General features: G+C 54.1%; 2 protein-coding genes across 2 annotated transcripts in view; both read right to left on the bottom strand.

The window, feature by feature from the left end:
- The window catches only part of Cdhr2 (cadherin related family member 2), a 31,492-nt gene extending 21,946 nt beyond the window's left edge, over nucleotides 1-9,546 (bottom strand). Inside the window, 6 exon segments of the mRNA XM_042667124.1 lie at nucleotides 777-866; nucleotides 2,586-2,639; nucleotides 2,809-2,948; nucleotides 4,184-4,258; nucleotides 4,788-4,846; nucleotides 9,495-9,546. Coding sequence (XP_042523058.1) covers nucleotides 777-866; nucleotides 2,586-2,639; nucleotides 2,809-2,948; nucleotides 4,184-4,258; nucleotides 4,788-4,836 — 408 coding nt within the window. The 5' untranslated portion in view covers nucleotides 4,837-4,846; nucleotides 9,495-9,546.
- A 1,255-nt stretch (nucleotides 9,547-10,801) lies between these two features.
- Faf2 (Fas associated factor family member 2) overlaps nucleotides 10,802-13,057 on the bottom strand; it is a 70,464-nt gene continuing 68,208 nt past the window's right edge. Inside the window, exon 12 of the transcript XR_006145321.1 lies at nucleotides 10,802-10,830. The gene's annotated coding sequence lies outside the window, so the exon portion shown is untranslated. The remainder of the gene's footprint in view (nucleotides 10,831-13,057) is intronic.

The raw sequence follows: 13,057 nt of genomic DNA, 5'->3' as shown, positions 1-13,057 counted from the left end.
CAAGGCTAGCACTCTACCATTTGAGCCACTTCTACTTTTCAAGTGGTTAATTGGTAATAGTCTCCTGTGGACTTTTCTGCCTGGGCTGGCTTTGAACCATGATCCTCAGATCTCAGCCTCTTAAGTAGCTAGGATTACAGGCCTGAGCTACTGGTGCTTGGCTAGACCTGAAGATCTGGGGGGGAGGGGGGAGGAGGGTGGTTGTTTATGTTTTTGTGTCAGGCCTGACCTATTGTGTTGGCTGTGGGGCCTGAACTCTGGGCCTGGGCGCTGTCCCTCAGCTCTTCAGCTCAAGGCGAGCGCTCTACCACTTGAGCCGCAGCACCACTTCCAGCTTTTTTCTTTTTGCTTATGTGGTGCTGAGGAATCGAACCCAGGGCCTCAGGCATGCAAGGCAAGTGCTCTACCACTGAGCAGCCTTCCCAGCCCTCCATGAGACTCTTATTTCCAATTAAGTAGCCAAAAGCCAGAAGTGGAGGTATGGCTCAAATGGTAGAGTACCAGCCTTGAGTGAAAAAGCTAAGGGGTAGGGCTCAGGCCCTGGTCTCAAGCCCCAGTCTGGCGTGCACACGTGCATGCATGTGCGTGCGTGCACACACACACACACACACACAAATCCAGCTGCTGTAACTGTGGTTCATGGAGGCTGGGGTGTCTTTCAAATGAATTTGGTCCTTTACCTGTACCTCCACCCTCTCCAGCTGACAGTCCTTCCTTCCACTCTAAGATGCTGGCGGGGGTGGAAGGGGGGGGCTCCCCGTCAGGGCAGAGCTCACCTCATTGATGCTGGTGGACAAGCTGGTGTCCTGGAAGACAGGGATGTTGTCATTTCTGTCTTCCAGGAGTATCATCACTGTGGCCACCACCTGCAGGGGCAAGAAGCCAGGGGCATCCACACAATGTGACTGAAGGGACACTTCAAGCCACAGAACAGCGCTCGGGTGTGGGGCCTCACGCCTGTAATCTCAGAAAGCAGAGCACACGCCTGTACTATCGAGGAGGCAGAGATGGAGAGGGCTTTGTCCAAGGCCAAGATCCTAGACAGGCAGCAAGTAAGAGAGCTGGTCTGAAAAGTAACGGATGCAAAAACAACAACAAAAAATGCTCCTGAGGTGTCTTCAGTAGTAGAGGGTAGAGCACCTGCCCAGCCAATGGGAAGCCCACCAAAAATGATGTGGGGGCAAAGGAGAAGGGGAGGGAGAAAAGGAGGGAGGGAGGGAAAAAAAGGAAGGAAGGAAGAAAGGGAGGGAGGGAAGAGGGGAGAGGTGAAGAAAAGGAGGGAGTGAGGAAAGAAGGAGGGAAGGAAGGAAGGAAGGAAGGGAGGGAGGGAGGGAGGGAAGAGGGGAGGGAGGAAGAAAAGGAAGGGAGGAAGGGAAGGAAGGAAGAAGGGAGGGAAAAGGGGAGGGAGGAAGAAAAGGAGGGAGTGAGGAAAGAAGGAGAGAAGGAAGGAAGGAAGAGAGGGAGGGAGGAAAGAAAGGAAGGGAGGGAGAAAGTGAGGGAGGGAGGGAAGGAAAGGAAGGGAGGGAGGGAGGGAGGGAGGGAAGGGAGGGAGGGAGGAAGGAAGGAAGGAAAGAAGGAAAGGAGGGAGGGAGGGAGGGAAGGAGGGAAGGAGGGAGGGAAGGGAAGGAAGGAAGGAAGGGAGGGAGGGAGGGAAGGAGGGAAGGAGGGAGGGAAGGAAAGGAAGGAAGGAAGGGAGGGGGGGAGGGAGGGAAGGAGAGAAGGAGGGAAGGGAGGGAGGGAGGAAGGAAGGAAGGAAAGAAGGAAAGGAGGGAGAGAGGGAGGGAAGGAGGGAGGGAAGGAAAGGAAGGAAGGAAGGGAGGGAGGGAGGGAGGGAGGGAGGGAAGGAGGGAAGGAAGGAAGGAAGGGAGGGAGGGAGGGAAGGAGGGAAGGGAGGGAGGGAGGAAGGAAGGAAGGAAGGAAAGAAGGAAAGGAGGGAGGGAGGGAGGAAGGAAGGAAAGAAGGAAAGGAGGGAGGGAGGGAGGGAGGGAGGGAGGGATGAAAGGAAGGAAGGGAGGAAGAGAGGGAAGAGGGGAGGGAGGAAGAAAAGGAGGGAGTGAGGAAAGAAGGAGGGAAGGAAGGAAAGAAGAGAGGGAAGGAGGAAAGAAAGGAAGGGAGGGAGAGAGGAAAGAAGGGAGGGAAGAGAGGGAGGGAGGAAAGAAGGGAAGCGAAGGAAGGAAGAGAAAGACCAAAAAGGAGGGAGGGAGGAAGGAAAGGAGGGAGGGAGAGAGGGAGGGAGGGAAGGAAAGAAAGGAAGGGAGGGAGGGAAGGAGGAAAGAAAGGAAGGGAGGGAGGGAGGAAGGAGGGAAGGAAGGAAGGAAGGAAGGAAGGAAGGAAGGAAGGAAAGGAGGGAGGGAGGAAAGGAAGGAAAGAAAGGAAGGAAAGGAGGGAGGGAGGGAGGAAGGAAGGAAGGAAGGAAAGAAGGAAGGAAGGAAGGAAGGAAGGAAGGAAGGAAGGAAGGAAGGAAGGAAGGAAGGAAGGAAGGAAGGGAAGAAGGCAGGCGGGCAGGCCATTTCCAATGGAAAACAATAGGGATGGATACCTGGAACCCTGCTCTCCCCCCCCTTCCCCTCCACTTTACAACTCACCGGTGCGTTGTATGGGTCTCTCACAGAGACCTCAAAGGAGAGGAAGTAGTCTGTCTGTAATGGGCAGGGAAAAGAAGGGGCATGGAGTTAGGCCTCTGCTCAGTATGGGGGTGCAGGGACTGGGTACCCCCCACCAGGACTCTGGATCTGAAAACCTGGCTCCCTACTCCACTCCCCTCCCCCTTCTCCCCCCCCCCATCCCTTCCCACATTGCTGCCTTTACCTCGTAGTCTAGAGAACTGGCCACCTTCACTTCCCCAGTGCTTGGGTTGACAGAGAAGAAAGTGGAGTCCTTGCCACTAATTGCATAGGTCAGTGCATCGTGATCTTCATCTTCGGCATACAACCAGAAGGCCTCCGCACCTGGAGAAAACCCAGCCTGCCCGGGGTCCATGGCTACCTGGGAGGCCCAGCCAGGGCCTCAGGGTCTCCCAACACCTGAACATCTGAGATACTCTGAGACCCCTCAGCCTTCTGGGGCTGGATCCCCATGGTAAGAGATGTGGGGTGTGGCTGTGAAGGGGACAGCAGCCTCCTGAGTGCATAGGTCACTGCGCAGGCCCAGGGACCTGCCTGGATTTTTGGTTGTTGTTGTTTTGTTTTAGTCGGTTGTGGGCCTTGAACCCTGGGCCTGGGGGCTGTCCCTCAGCTCTTCAGCTCAAGGCGAGTGCTCAACCACTTGAGACACAGCCTCCTGAGTAGCTAGGATGACAGGCGTGAGCCACCAGCGCTCAGTGTCTTTTGAAAATCCCACATTTTGGATCTAGTTTGAATGATACTGGTCTCCATGTACATGCAGCCCCAATATATAATTGGGTGGAGAAGAGGAAAGGAGAGAGAATGGCTGATAGGAACAGGGTAAAATTGGGCAGCAAGAATAACTTTGGGTTGCCAGGTGCTGTTGGCTCACGCCTGTCATCCTAGCAACTCAGGAGGCTGAGATCTGAGGATCACAGTTCAAAGCCAGACTGGGCAGGAACGTCCATGAGACTCTGATCTCCAATGAACCACCAGAAAATGAGAAGTGGTGCTGTGGCTCAAATGGTAGAGCGCTCGCCTTGAACTAAAGAGCTGAGGGGCAGCGGCCAGGCCCAGAGTTCAAGCCCCATGACAGACCAAAAAAAAAAAAAAAAGAATAACTTTGGGAAGTGTGGCTCAAATGGTAGACCTCCAATCTTGAGAAAAGAAGCCAAGGGAGAGCTCTGGGTCCTGAATTTAAGCCTCAGTATCAGCACAAAAAAAAAAGACAAAAAAAAAAAAAAACCCACATGTAGATTAGATAAATATACCTTAACGTGGAAAATAGTCACAGAATTTTGCCAGGTGCCAGTAGCACATGCCTATAATCCTAGCTATTTAGGAGGCTGAGATCTGAGGGTCACAGCTTGAAGCCAAGCCAGGAAGGTAAATGCAAGAGATTCTTCACACACACACACACACACACACACACACACACACACACACACACACACGTACTTCTGGAACTCCAACCCCCTTCAGGCCACCTCTGCCCAGTGGTAAGGCATGATGTCATGGGAATTGGGGGCTCTTCCGGGACAGGGGCTTGGTTCTGGTCCAGCATGGGAGTCATTACTTACCCACTGGTAGATCCTCAGGTAGGACAACGGGGTTTGTTATGTTACTCGTGAATTTGGGGGGCTTATTGGCTGTCACTGCAGGGACACAGAGCAAGGGGAACCTCTGGACATCGTGCAAAACTTGAATGCCCCCCCCATCCAGATGCACTCCTGAGACCCCACACCTTCAGCCCAGCTCACCAGTCTAGAACTGGACACCCCCAGGAGTATTCCCCAGGCCTCCCATGTTGATGGGGGCTACCCCGGCCCCTCTACATGATCCTACTGAGGACTCCCCAGTTCTGTTCTGTAGGGGGGGTGGCAGTCCTGGGGCTTGAGCCCAGGGCCTGGGCACTGTCCCTGAGCTTCTTTATGCTCAAGGCTAGCACTCTACCGCTTGAGCCACAGCTCTACTTCTGGCTTTGTTTTTGGAGAGGGGAGGTGGATCGGGGTGGTGCTTCATTATAGTTTAGAGCCTCACAGACTTTTCTGCCCGGTCTGGCTTTGAACCATGATCCTTCCATCTCAGCCTCCCGAGTAATAGGCTTACAGGCGTGAGCTACTGCACTGGGCTTCAGTTCTGTTCTTGCGGGGTGGGGATGGGGGGAAAATGGGGGGCACCTACCAGACCCCATGAGGGCAGGAAGCAGAAAGAGCAGCCACAGCTGCGCCATCGGGCCGGACCTAGGAGAACAAATGTCAGACAAAGGTGCCAGCCTTCCTTTCACACAGCTCCGTCTGCTTGGCTCACACCCAAACCCACCTATCACCCACACCCTCTCCTGGCTGCTCCATGATTGGGCGGGCCAGGGAGGAGGGGGGGGGGGTTCCAAGTCAGGACGCAGAGATCCGGGCTCGTCTGAGCCAATGATGATGCAGACTTGAACTCGGGTCCTTTGCCATCTGTGTAAATGTGGTCAAGCCCTACGCTGCCCTGTGGTTCAAAGCCAGCCAGGGGCAGGAAAATCCATGAGACTCTTCTCTCCAGAAAGATGGAAGTGGAGCTGTGGCTTCAGTGGTAGACCACCAGCTTTGAGTGGAAAAGCTAAAGGACAGCACCCAGGCCCTGAGTTCAAGCCCTGGTAATTGGCACAGAATAAATAAAAATCGGTTGATTGTGGTACTGAAGTTTGAACCCAGAACTTTACTATATGCCTAAGCCAGCTCTGCCCCACTCTTCCTCTTCCTTCTCCTTTGATCTGTCCTAAGAGGGTCATTAGCCAGAGGATAACTAATCCTTAGATGGCTTGAATGAGAGGTGCATTAATCATCATAACAAAGTCCGTAGGTCTTGATGGATGGAAATTTCTGGCACTTTGGACCTATGAACTGTTCCCACCCCAGAGGAGAAGGGACAAGGCCCGAGCAGTGAGTGACAGGTTTACAATCCCAAACTAGATCATCTGTTTACTCTCAAACTAGGCTTGGGGGCTTCCGCCTCTAATTGCTGCTACTTGGGAGGCTGAGGCAGTAGGAGATCAAGTCCAAGGCCAGCCTAAGAAACAGAGAATCAGTCTCAAAATATAAAGATACGCTGGGAACTGGTGCTCACGCCTGTCATCCTAGCTACTCAGGAGGCTGAGATCTGAGGATCACAGTTCAAAGCCCGACAGGAAAGTCCGTGAGATGCTTTTTTTTTTTTTTTTGGGTCCAGTCGTGGGGTCTGAACTCTGGTCCTGGGCACTGTCCCTCAGCTCTTCAGCTCAAGGCTAGCGCTCTACCACTTGAGCCATAGTGCCACTTCCGGCTTTTTTCTTTTTGCTTATGTGGTGCTGAGGAATCGAACCCAGGGCCTCAGGCATGCAAGGCAAGCGCTCTACCACTGAGCCACCTTCCCAGCCCGAGACTCTTATCTCTAATGAACCACCAGCAAACCAGAAGTGGTGCTGTGGCTCAAGTGGTAGAGCGCTAGCCTTGAGCTGAAGAGCTGAGGGACAGCGCCCAGGCCCAGAGTTCAAGACCCACAACTGACAAAAGATAAATGGATAGATAGATGGATAGATAGATAGCAAAATCTCAGAGGTAGAGTGCTTTCCTAGCATGTATAAGGCTCTGGGTTCAATCGCCAGCGCTGAAAATAAAATAAATCTATGCTTTGTCTCTCTCTCTTTCTCTCTCTGTCTCTCAATCTCTGTATGTCTCTCTCTCTCTCTTTGTGTTGGTAGTGAGGCCTGAACTCTGGGCCTGGGCGCTGTCCCTCAGCTCTTCAGCTCAAGGCGGGCGCTCTACCACTTGAACCACAGCACCATTTATGGTTTTTCTGGTGGCTCATTGCAGATAAGAGTCTCACAGACTTTCCTGCCCGTGATCCTCAGATCTCAGCCTCCTGAGTGGCTAGGATGACAGGTGTGAGCCACTGGCACCCGGCTGCTTTTTCTCTCTTCCAGACTCTGGGTTCGTTTGTGTTCCTGAGCTGCCAGCTTTTCCCCCTGGGATTCACAGACAGGTGAGGCAGATGGACGGCAAACTGAGATGGAGCCTCTATTTACCAACAGCCCCTCCTTGTACACCACCAGCACCTAGTCAGTTCTTAAGCTGGCCACCAGTGGCTCAGGCCTGTTATTCTAACTACTCAAGAGGCTGAGAGATCTGAGGATCACGAATGGAGGCCGGCCTGGATAGGAAAGTTCACCAGACTCTTTTTGTTCTTGTAGTTGTTCCTGGTCCTGGAGCTTGAACTCTGGGCCTGGACGCTGTCCCTGAGCTTCTTTTGCTCAAGCCTAGCACTCTACCACTTGAGCCACAGCGCCACTTCTGGCCTTTTCTGTGATTACTTGCTGATGAGCCTCACAGACTTTCCTGCCTGGGCTGGCTTCGAACCACGATCCTCAGATCTCAACCTCCTGAGTGTAAGGGCCACCCATAGAAAGAGGGGATGGTTGGGTGGATGTGTACGCATCAATAGTAAATGGGAGAAGTCTTCCATGGTGGGGGTGGGGGGGTGGGGGGGGGTGGTGGCGTGGATGTGACCTCAGAGCCTGGGACCCTCCCATGATCCCCAACAAGGTGCCAGCAGGAAGCCTTCCCAGGCTACTCTACAAGGCCTTTGCTCTCCATTCTGTCTAGACCTGGCACCATGACAGTTCCTACGCCCCCCCTGGCTGGTCATTTCCCATTTTGGAGATGTCTAAATCAGGGAATCTGACCCTGAGTCTGGAAGGGTCACTGGGACACTGGCCAGTCTGAGACTTCTTTTTTTGTTGTTGGTCGTGGGGCTTGAACTCTGGGCCTGGCGCTGTCCTTGAGCTGAAGAGCTCAAGGCAAGCGCTCTACCACTTGAGCCACAGCGCCACTTCTGGTTTTCTGGTGGTTATTTGGAGATCAGAGTCTCACGGACTCTCCTGCCCAGGCTGGCTTTGAACTGTGATCCTCAGATCTCAGACTCCTGAGTAGCTACAATGACAGGCATGAGCCACCGGCGCCCGGCTGGTCTAATTTTTTAAAAGAAAATAATCTAAAATAGCTTTTTACACTGGTTGAAGGAGGGCTGGAAATGTGGCTTAGTGGTAAACTGCTTGCCTAGCATGCATGAAGCCCTGGGTTCGAGTCCTCAGTACCACATAAACAGAAAGAAACAGAAGTGGCGCTGTGGCTCAAGTGGTAGAACTCTAGCCTTGAGTATAGAGAGCCTCAGGGACAGTGCTCAGGCCCTGAGTTCAAGCCCCACGACTGACAAAAATAAAGTGCTTGAAATGGGGCTTGACAGTGTTTACCTGCTTTACAGGAGGGAAAATAATACAAAACAATTTTCCAATTGTTTGAACTAGGGCTTGGTAGTATACACCTGTAATCCCAAGCTATTCAGGAGGTAGAAGCAGAAAGAATATGAATTTGAAGCTAGCCTAGGCACAATTAGCTGAAATTCTATCTCCAAAACACAACATAGGGCTGGGAAGGTGGCTCAGTGGTAGAGCGCTTGCCTTGCATGCATGAGGCCCTGGGTTCGATTCCTCAGCGCCACATAAGCAGAAAAAGCCGGAAGTGGCGCCGTGGCTCAAGTGGTAGAGCGCTAGCCTTGAGCTGAAGAGCTGAGGGACAGCGCCCAGGCCCAGAGTTCAAGCCCCACGACCAACAACAACAACAACACAACACAACCAACCGAGGCCTGGGGTGTGGCTCCAGTGGTAGATTGCTTTGCCTAGTGTGATTGACACCCTGAGTTCAAACCTCAGTTATTACCCAAAAAGGCCACCCAGGAGAATCGGGGGGTTCTGTGCCTCCCCAGAGACCCTACCAACCCAGGATGCCCTGTCCACCCCTGCCTGGTCCTGGGGGAGCGACGTTCAGCCACAGTGTGCAACAGTCCAGAACTCCAGAGAGCTGCTAGAATTCAGAATCACCTAGAAGGGGAGGGTCCTAGGTTGACCCAGAGCCTCTGGGGGGGGGTGAGGGGGGGCGGTCAGAGAGGAGCACCTCCTCATTCAAGGCTCAGGCCGCCGTGTTGTAGGGTCCCCCACCCACAGCCACCACTGCCAGGTCTGCTCCGCTCAGCCCGCGCCTGTTCCGGGCCCCGGCGTTCACTTCCTGTTTTCCCTGGCTTTCCTCCCACCTGCTCCCCAGGTAAGACATGACGTCACGTGGTGATGCCTAATCCAGGACCCACCGCAGCCCCTCATCCTGAAGATTCCCAACAAGTGTGGGTTCCAGGCCTCATCCCCGTACCCCGATACTTTGGTGTGAGAATGGAGAATGCCCCCCCCCACACACACCCCACCCCTAAACACCAAGCTCCCTGCCAGCCTCACAGCGACCTGAGTCCAAGTGATCCCGAATCTGGATTCTAGCTCCTCCTCCTCTCTGTGCCTCAGTTTCCCCCCTCCCCCCCCCCCGCTGAGAAAGAGGGTGACGGTGGGGTAGGGGTTTGTTTTCATCGAGAGGATCTCCATGTTTATGAAGATTCTGGTGGCCACCCCAAAAATAAGTCCCTCCCTCTTGGGGGAGGGGGGGGGTCAGTCCATCTACCTTGAGTCCTGTCCCTTCACCCAGCAGTCGGGGTGGGGGGGAATGGGGTGTCTCAGAACCAGGCTTGTTCCTCCTCAAGCGTTGGTAGCTCATCCTCACCCCCCCCCCGGTCCTCCTGGAAGTGGGGGGGGTCCATGCGTAACCCCTCCTCTACATCTGGCGAACCCCCACAGTGGGGTGTGGGAGGGGGGCCAATTCCCCAAGAGGGCAGGGAGGGACCAGGGGCCCTAAAGACAGTCCAGCACCCTAGCTAGCCCAACCGGCCACATCCACACCCAGCTCTGGGGATCAGAATCACCCCGACACTGACCTGGGCCCTAAGAACTCCTACCTCATCTTCTGGCCGGGAGACCACCCCACCAGGCCTTACCTGTGCCCCCGGGAGGGGCGCAGAGGTGGTGACGGGCACCGGCAGGCACAGATGGAAGATGGGCACTGAGGCCAGGGCAGCCCAGCCCGCAGACTTTAGCACCATCTCCACCTCCCCTGAGCAATCATTAACCCCGCAGAGACCGCACCTCCACGCCTTAAGAGGTGCTGACAGCTGGGTGTGGGGGGGGGGGGGGAGAGTGGGAGGGAGGAGACACCAGAAAGGTCTCATCCAGAGGTCCTGAAAATGAGGGTGTGTGGGGTAAGAGCCTTCTGTGCCCCATCACGAGTCTCGAATAACAAGGTGGGGGGGGGGGATGAGCCAAGAATGAGGACGCATAAAATGGGGGCACCCCAAAAGTACAAGTATGGAATCATCAGACACTCTAGTCCAACGCAGAGGTAAGAGGACCCCAGCAGCGAGCGCTCTACCGCTTGAGCCACAGCGCCACTTCCGGTTTTCTGGTGGTTCATTGGAGATCAGAGTGTCACGGACTTTCCTGCCCAGGTTGGCTTTGAACTGTGATCTTCAGAGCTCAGCCTCCTGAGTAGTTAGGATGACAGGTGTGAGCCACCGGTGTCTGGCCCACAATCCTTCTCTTAATGGCCCCAGGAAGGCCCTGTGTGTGCCTGACCATGGCCAGGAGTTGTAGAGAAGCCAGTGTTCACCAAGCCTCACTGCAGATCCACGCGAAGTCATAAGATGCAAATCTTGGAAATTTGCATCTTTTTTGATTTTCGGTCGATCATGGGGCTTGAACTCTGGGCCTGGGCGCTGTCTCTCAGCTCTTCAGCTCAAGGTGAGCGCTCTACCATTGAGCCATGGTTTTCTGGTGGTTCATTGGAGATAAGAGGCTCACGGACTTTCCTGCTCTGGGCTGGCTTTGAACCGCAATCCTCAGATCTCAGCCTCCTGAGTAGCTAGGATGACAGGCGTGAGCCACCAGCCCCTGACCCTACTGTGTGCTTGGCATCAGGATCTCACTGGTACCTGCTGTGATTATTATGTCTGTACCACAGAGAAGAACTCGAGACACACTCCCACATGTTCCAGGGGCAGAGGGCTGCGGCCCACAGACAGGGTCTGAAATATGGGGAAAATAGGGGGAATGGTAGCTACTTGGGAGGCTGAGATCTGAGGATCACAGTTCAAAGCCAACCCAGGCAGAAAAGTCCATGAGACTCTTATCTCCAATGAACCCACCCCCCACACAAAACACCAAAACACTGAAAGTGGAGTTATAGCATTCTCTCTCTCTCCCTCAAACACACACACACACACACACACACACACACACACACACACACACACACACACACACACAGAGCTTTCTCTGCTTCCTGAGAGACTGGGAAGGTGGCTCAGTGGTAGAGTGCTTGCCTAGCATGCATGAAGCCCTGGGTTCGATTCCTCAGTACACATACACAGAAAAAGCCAGAAGGAGTGGTGTGGCTCAAGTGGTAGAGCGCTAGCCTCAAGCATAGAGAGGCTCAAGGACAGGGCCCAGGCTGAGTTCAAGCTCTAGGACTGGCAAAAAGAAAAAAAGAAAAGAACTCTGAGACTGCCAACAGCTGTTTTCCCACCATAAAAGCAAAATCTTACTAAGAAATAATGTAAGAACGAGGGGTAAAACCCAGGAAAGGAATGGATTCCCTACAACTGTGTGAGGTCCTACATGCAGCCCTACATGAAGTCATTTTCCGTTACTAAACAAATGCTCTCTTCTCCAGGTCTTGTTGATTTGCTTGAGGTGGAAAGTCCTTGTCTTTTTACCACCCCACCCAAACGCAGAGGTAAAGGGCCCAGAGTTGAGTTAAAATGACAGAATTTGAATTCTTTTATTTGTGCTGGTACTGGGGCTTGAACCCAGGACCGGGGCACTGTCTCTGAGCTCTTTTTGCTCAAGGCTAGCGCCCTACCACAGCTCTACCTCCAGATTTTGAGTGGTTAATTGGAGATAAGACTCTCACAGACTTTCCTGCCTAAACTGGCTTCAAACCACGATGGTCAGATCTCAGCCTCCTGAGTAACTAAGATGACAGGTGTGAGCCACCGGTGCCCAGTCTACTGTTTTCTGTTTCCCCATACTCCCATAGAAACAGGAGGGTTGATGCTGATGGGGGTAGGAAACGATCCCAGGAACACAGGGGGGCTGAGTCATTCAGCAGATGCCGAAGGCCTGGGCCAATCTGTTTTTATTGTGATGAGCTGGCTTTATTGTTTGTCGGGCTGATATTTCCTTCATTTGGGATGGAAAATAGAGGCCAGGTCATCAATACACACAGCACAAAACCTCTCTATCCCTGTGATGAAAACGAGAATTGCCAGGCACTGATAGCTCACGCCTATAATCCCAGCTACTCAGGAGGCTGAGATCTGAGGATCTCGATTCAAAGGCAGCCAGTTTAGGAAAAGTTCATGAGAACTTTTAGCTCCAATTACTCAGCAAAAAGCAAGTGAAGCAGGGGGCGAGCTCAAGAGTGCCAGCCTTGAGCACAAAAATGCTAAACGACAGTGCCTGGGCCCAGAGTTCAAGCCCCAGGACCAACACACACACTAAACCAACAAACAAAACAACTTGCTGTCAGGAAGAGTCCAGTAGCTCATCTCAGCCTCTAGCTGACATCAAAAGGGTTAGTCAACCTGATTGGTCTGCCCAACCTGACCCCTGACCCTACGCCCCTCCTTCCTTGCTCTGAGTCAGTGCATTAGTTACCAGGTGTGTCCTGCCCACATCTAGACCTTTGGACAGCATCTGGATGAGCCAGCTGTGGGTGCCCTATGTCAAGGGCACCTGCCCACCTGCCCCAAGACCTGGGAGGCTCACTGGAAGACAAAAATCCTAAATGCCCTTTGCACAACTTACCAGCTTGGGGGGGGGGGGACGGTCTTAAACAAAGCACATCTCCCTGAGCCTTAGCATGCTGGTCTGTAAAATGGGTTGCAAAGTCCCACTGCGGATGCATACATAGGTTTATGATCGGGATCCTTGGTGGGGCTGGGAAGGTGGCTCAGGGGTAGATTGTCTTGCATGCATGAGGCCCTGGGTTCGATTCCTCAGCACCACACAGCTGTGTGCTCAGAAATGGAGCAGGGTGAACTCCAGGACCAAGCCGGGGAAGCTGGAAACCTCCCTCCCAGGCCTCCCGGGGGCGTGGCCTGCCCGGGACCGCGCGGCTCCTGGTGACCCGGCCGCGCGAGGCACTCTGGGAGTTGTAGTCCTGCGTGGCCTGGCTCTCCCTGCCCGGGTTAGGAAACCCGGCGAAAGGGCAAGGTATCCGCCCGCTGCGCTCGGGGGGGGGGGGGGGCGGTCCAGGATGGGCAAACGCGGGGTGCACGGAGAGGGGCGGGACCCTCCCGATGTCCCCGCCAGCTGTCCCGCCTTGGAGCCGCTGGACTCGCCCCCCTCGTCCTCCTGCAGAAGGTATCCTCGCTCCCCTGGGGGCAGACGTGAACTCAGCTTGAGGCCCAGAGAATGACCCAGAGTGGGAAACCCCCCCCCCCCCCCCGATCTCCTTCCCAAACACTCCAGGGAGCGAAGAGTCCCAAAAGTCACCGAGGCA

Source organism: Dipodomys spectabilis, unplaced genomic scaffold (genome assembly GCF_019054845.1).
Source record: "Dipodomys spectabilis isolate Male_0828 unplaced genomic scaffold, ASM1905484v1 ptg000375l, whole genome shotgun sequence".
NCBI classification, from domain to species: domain Eukaryota; kingdom Metazoa; phylum Chordata; class Mammalia; order Rodentia; family Heteromyidae; genus Dipodomys; species Dipodomys spectabilis.
The sequence above is the reverse complement of the archived record's forward strand: the minus strand, read 5'-3'. Positions and strand labels throughout refer to the sequence as shown.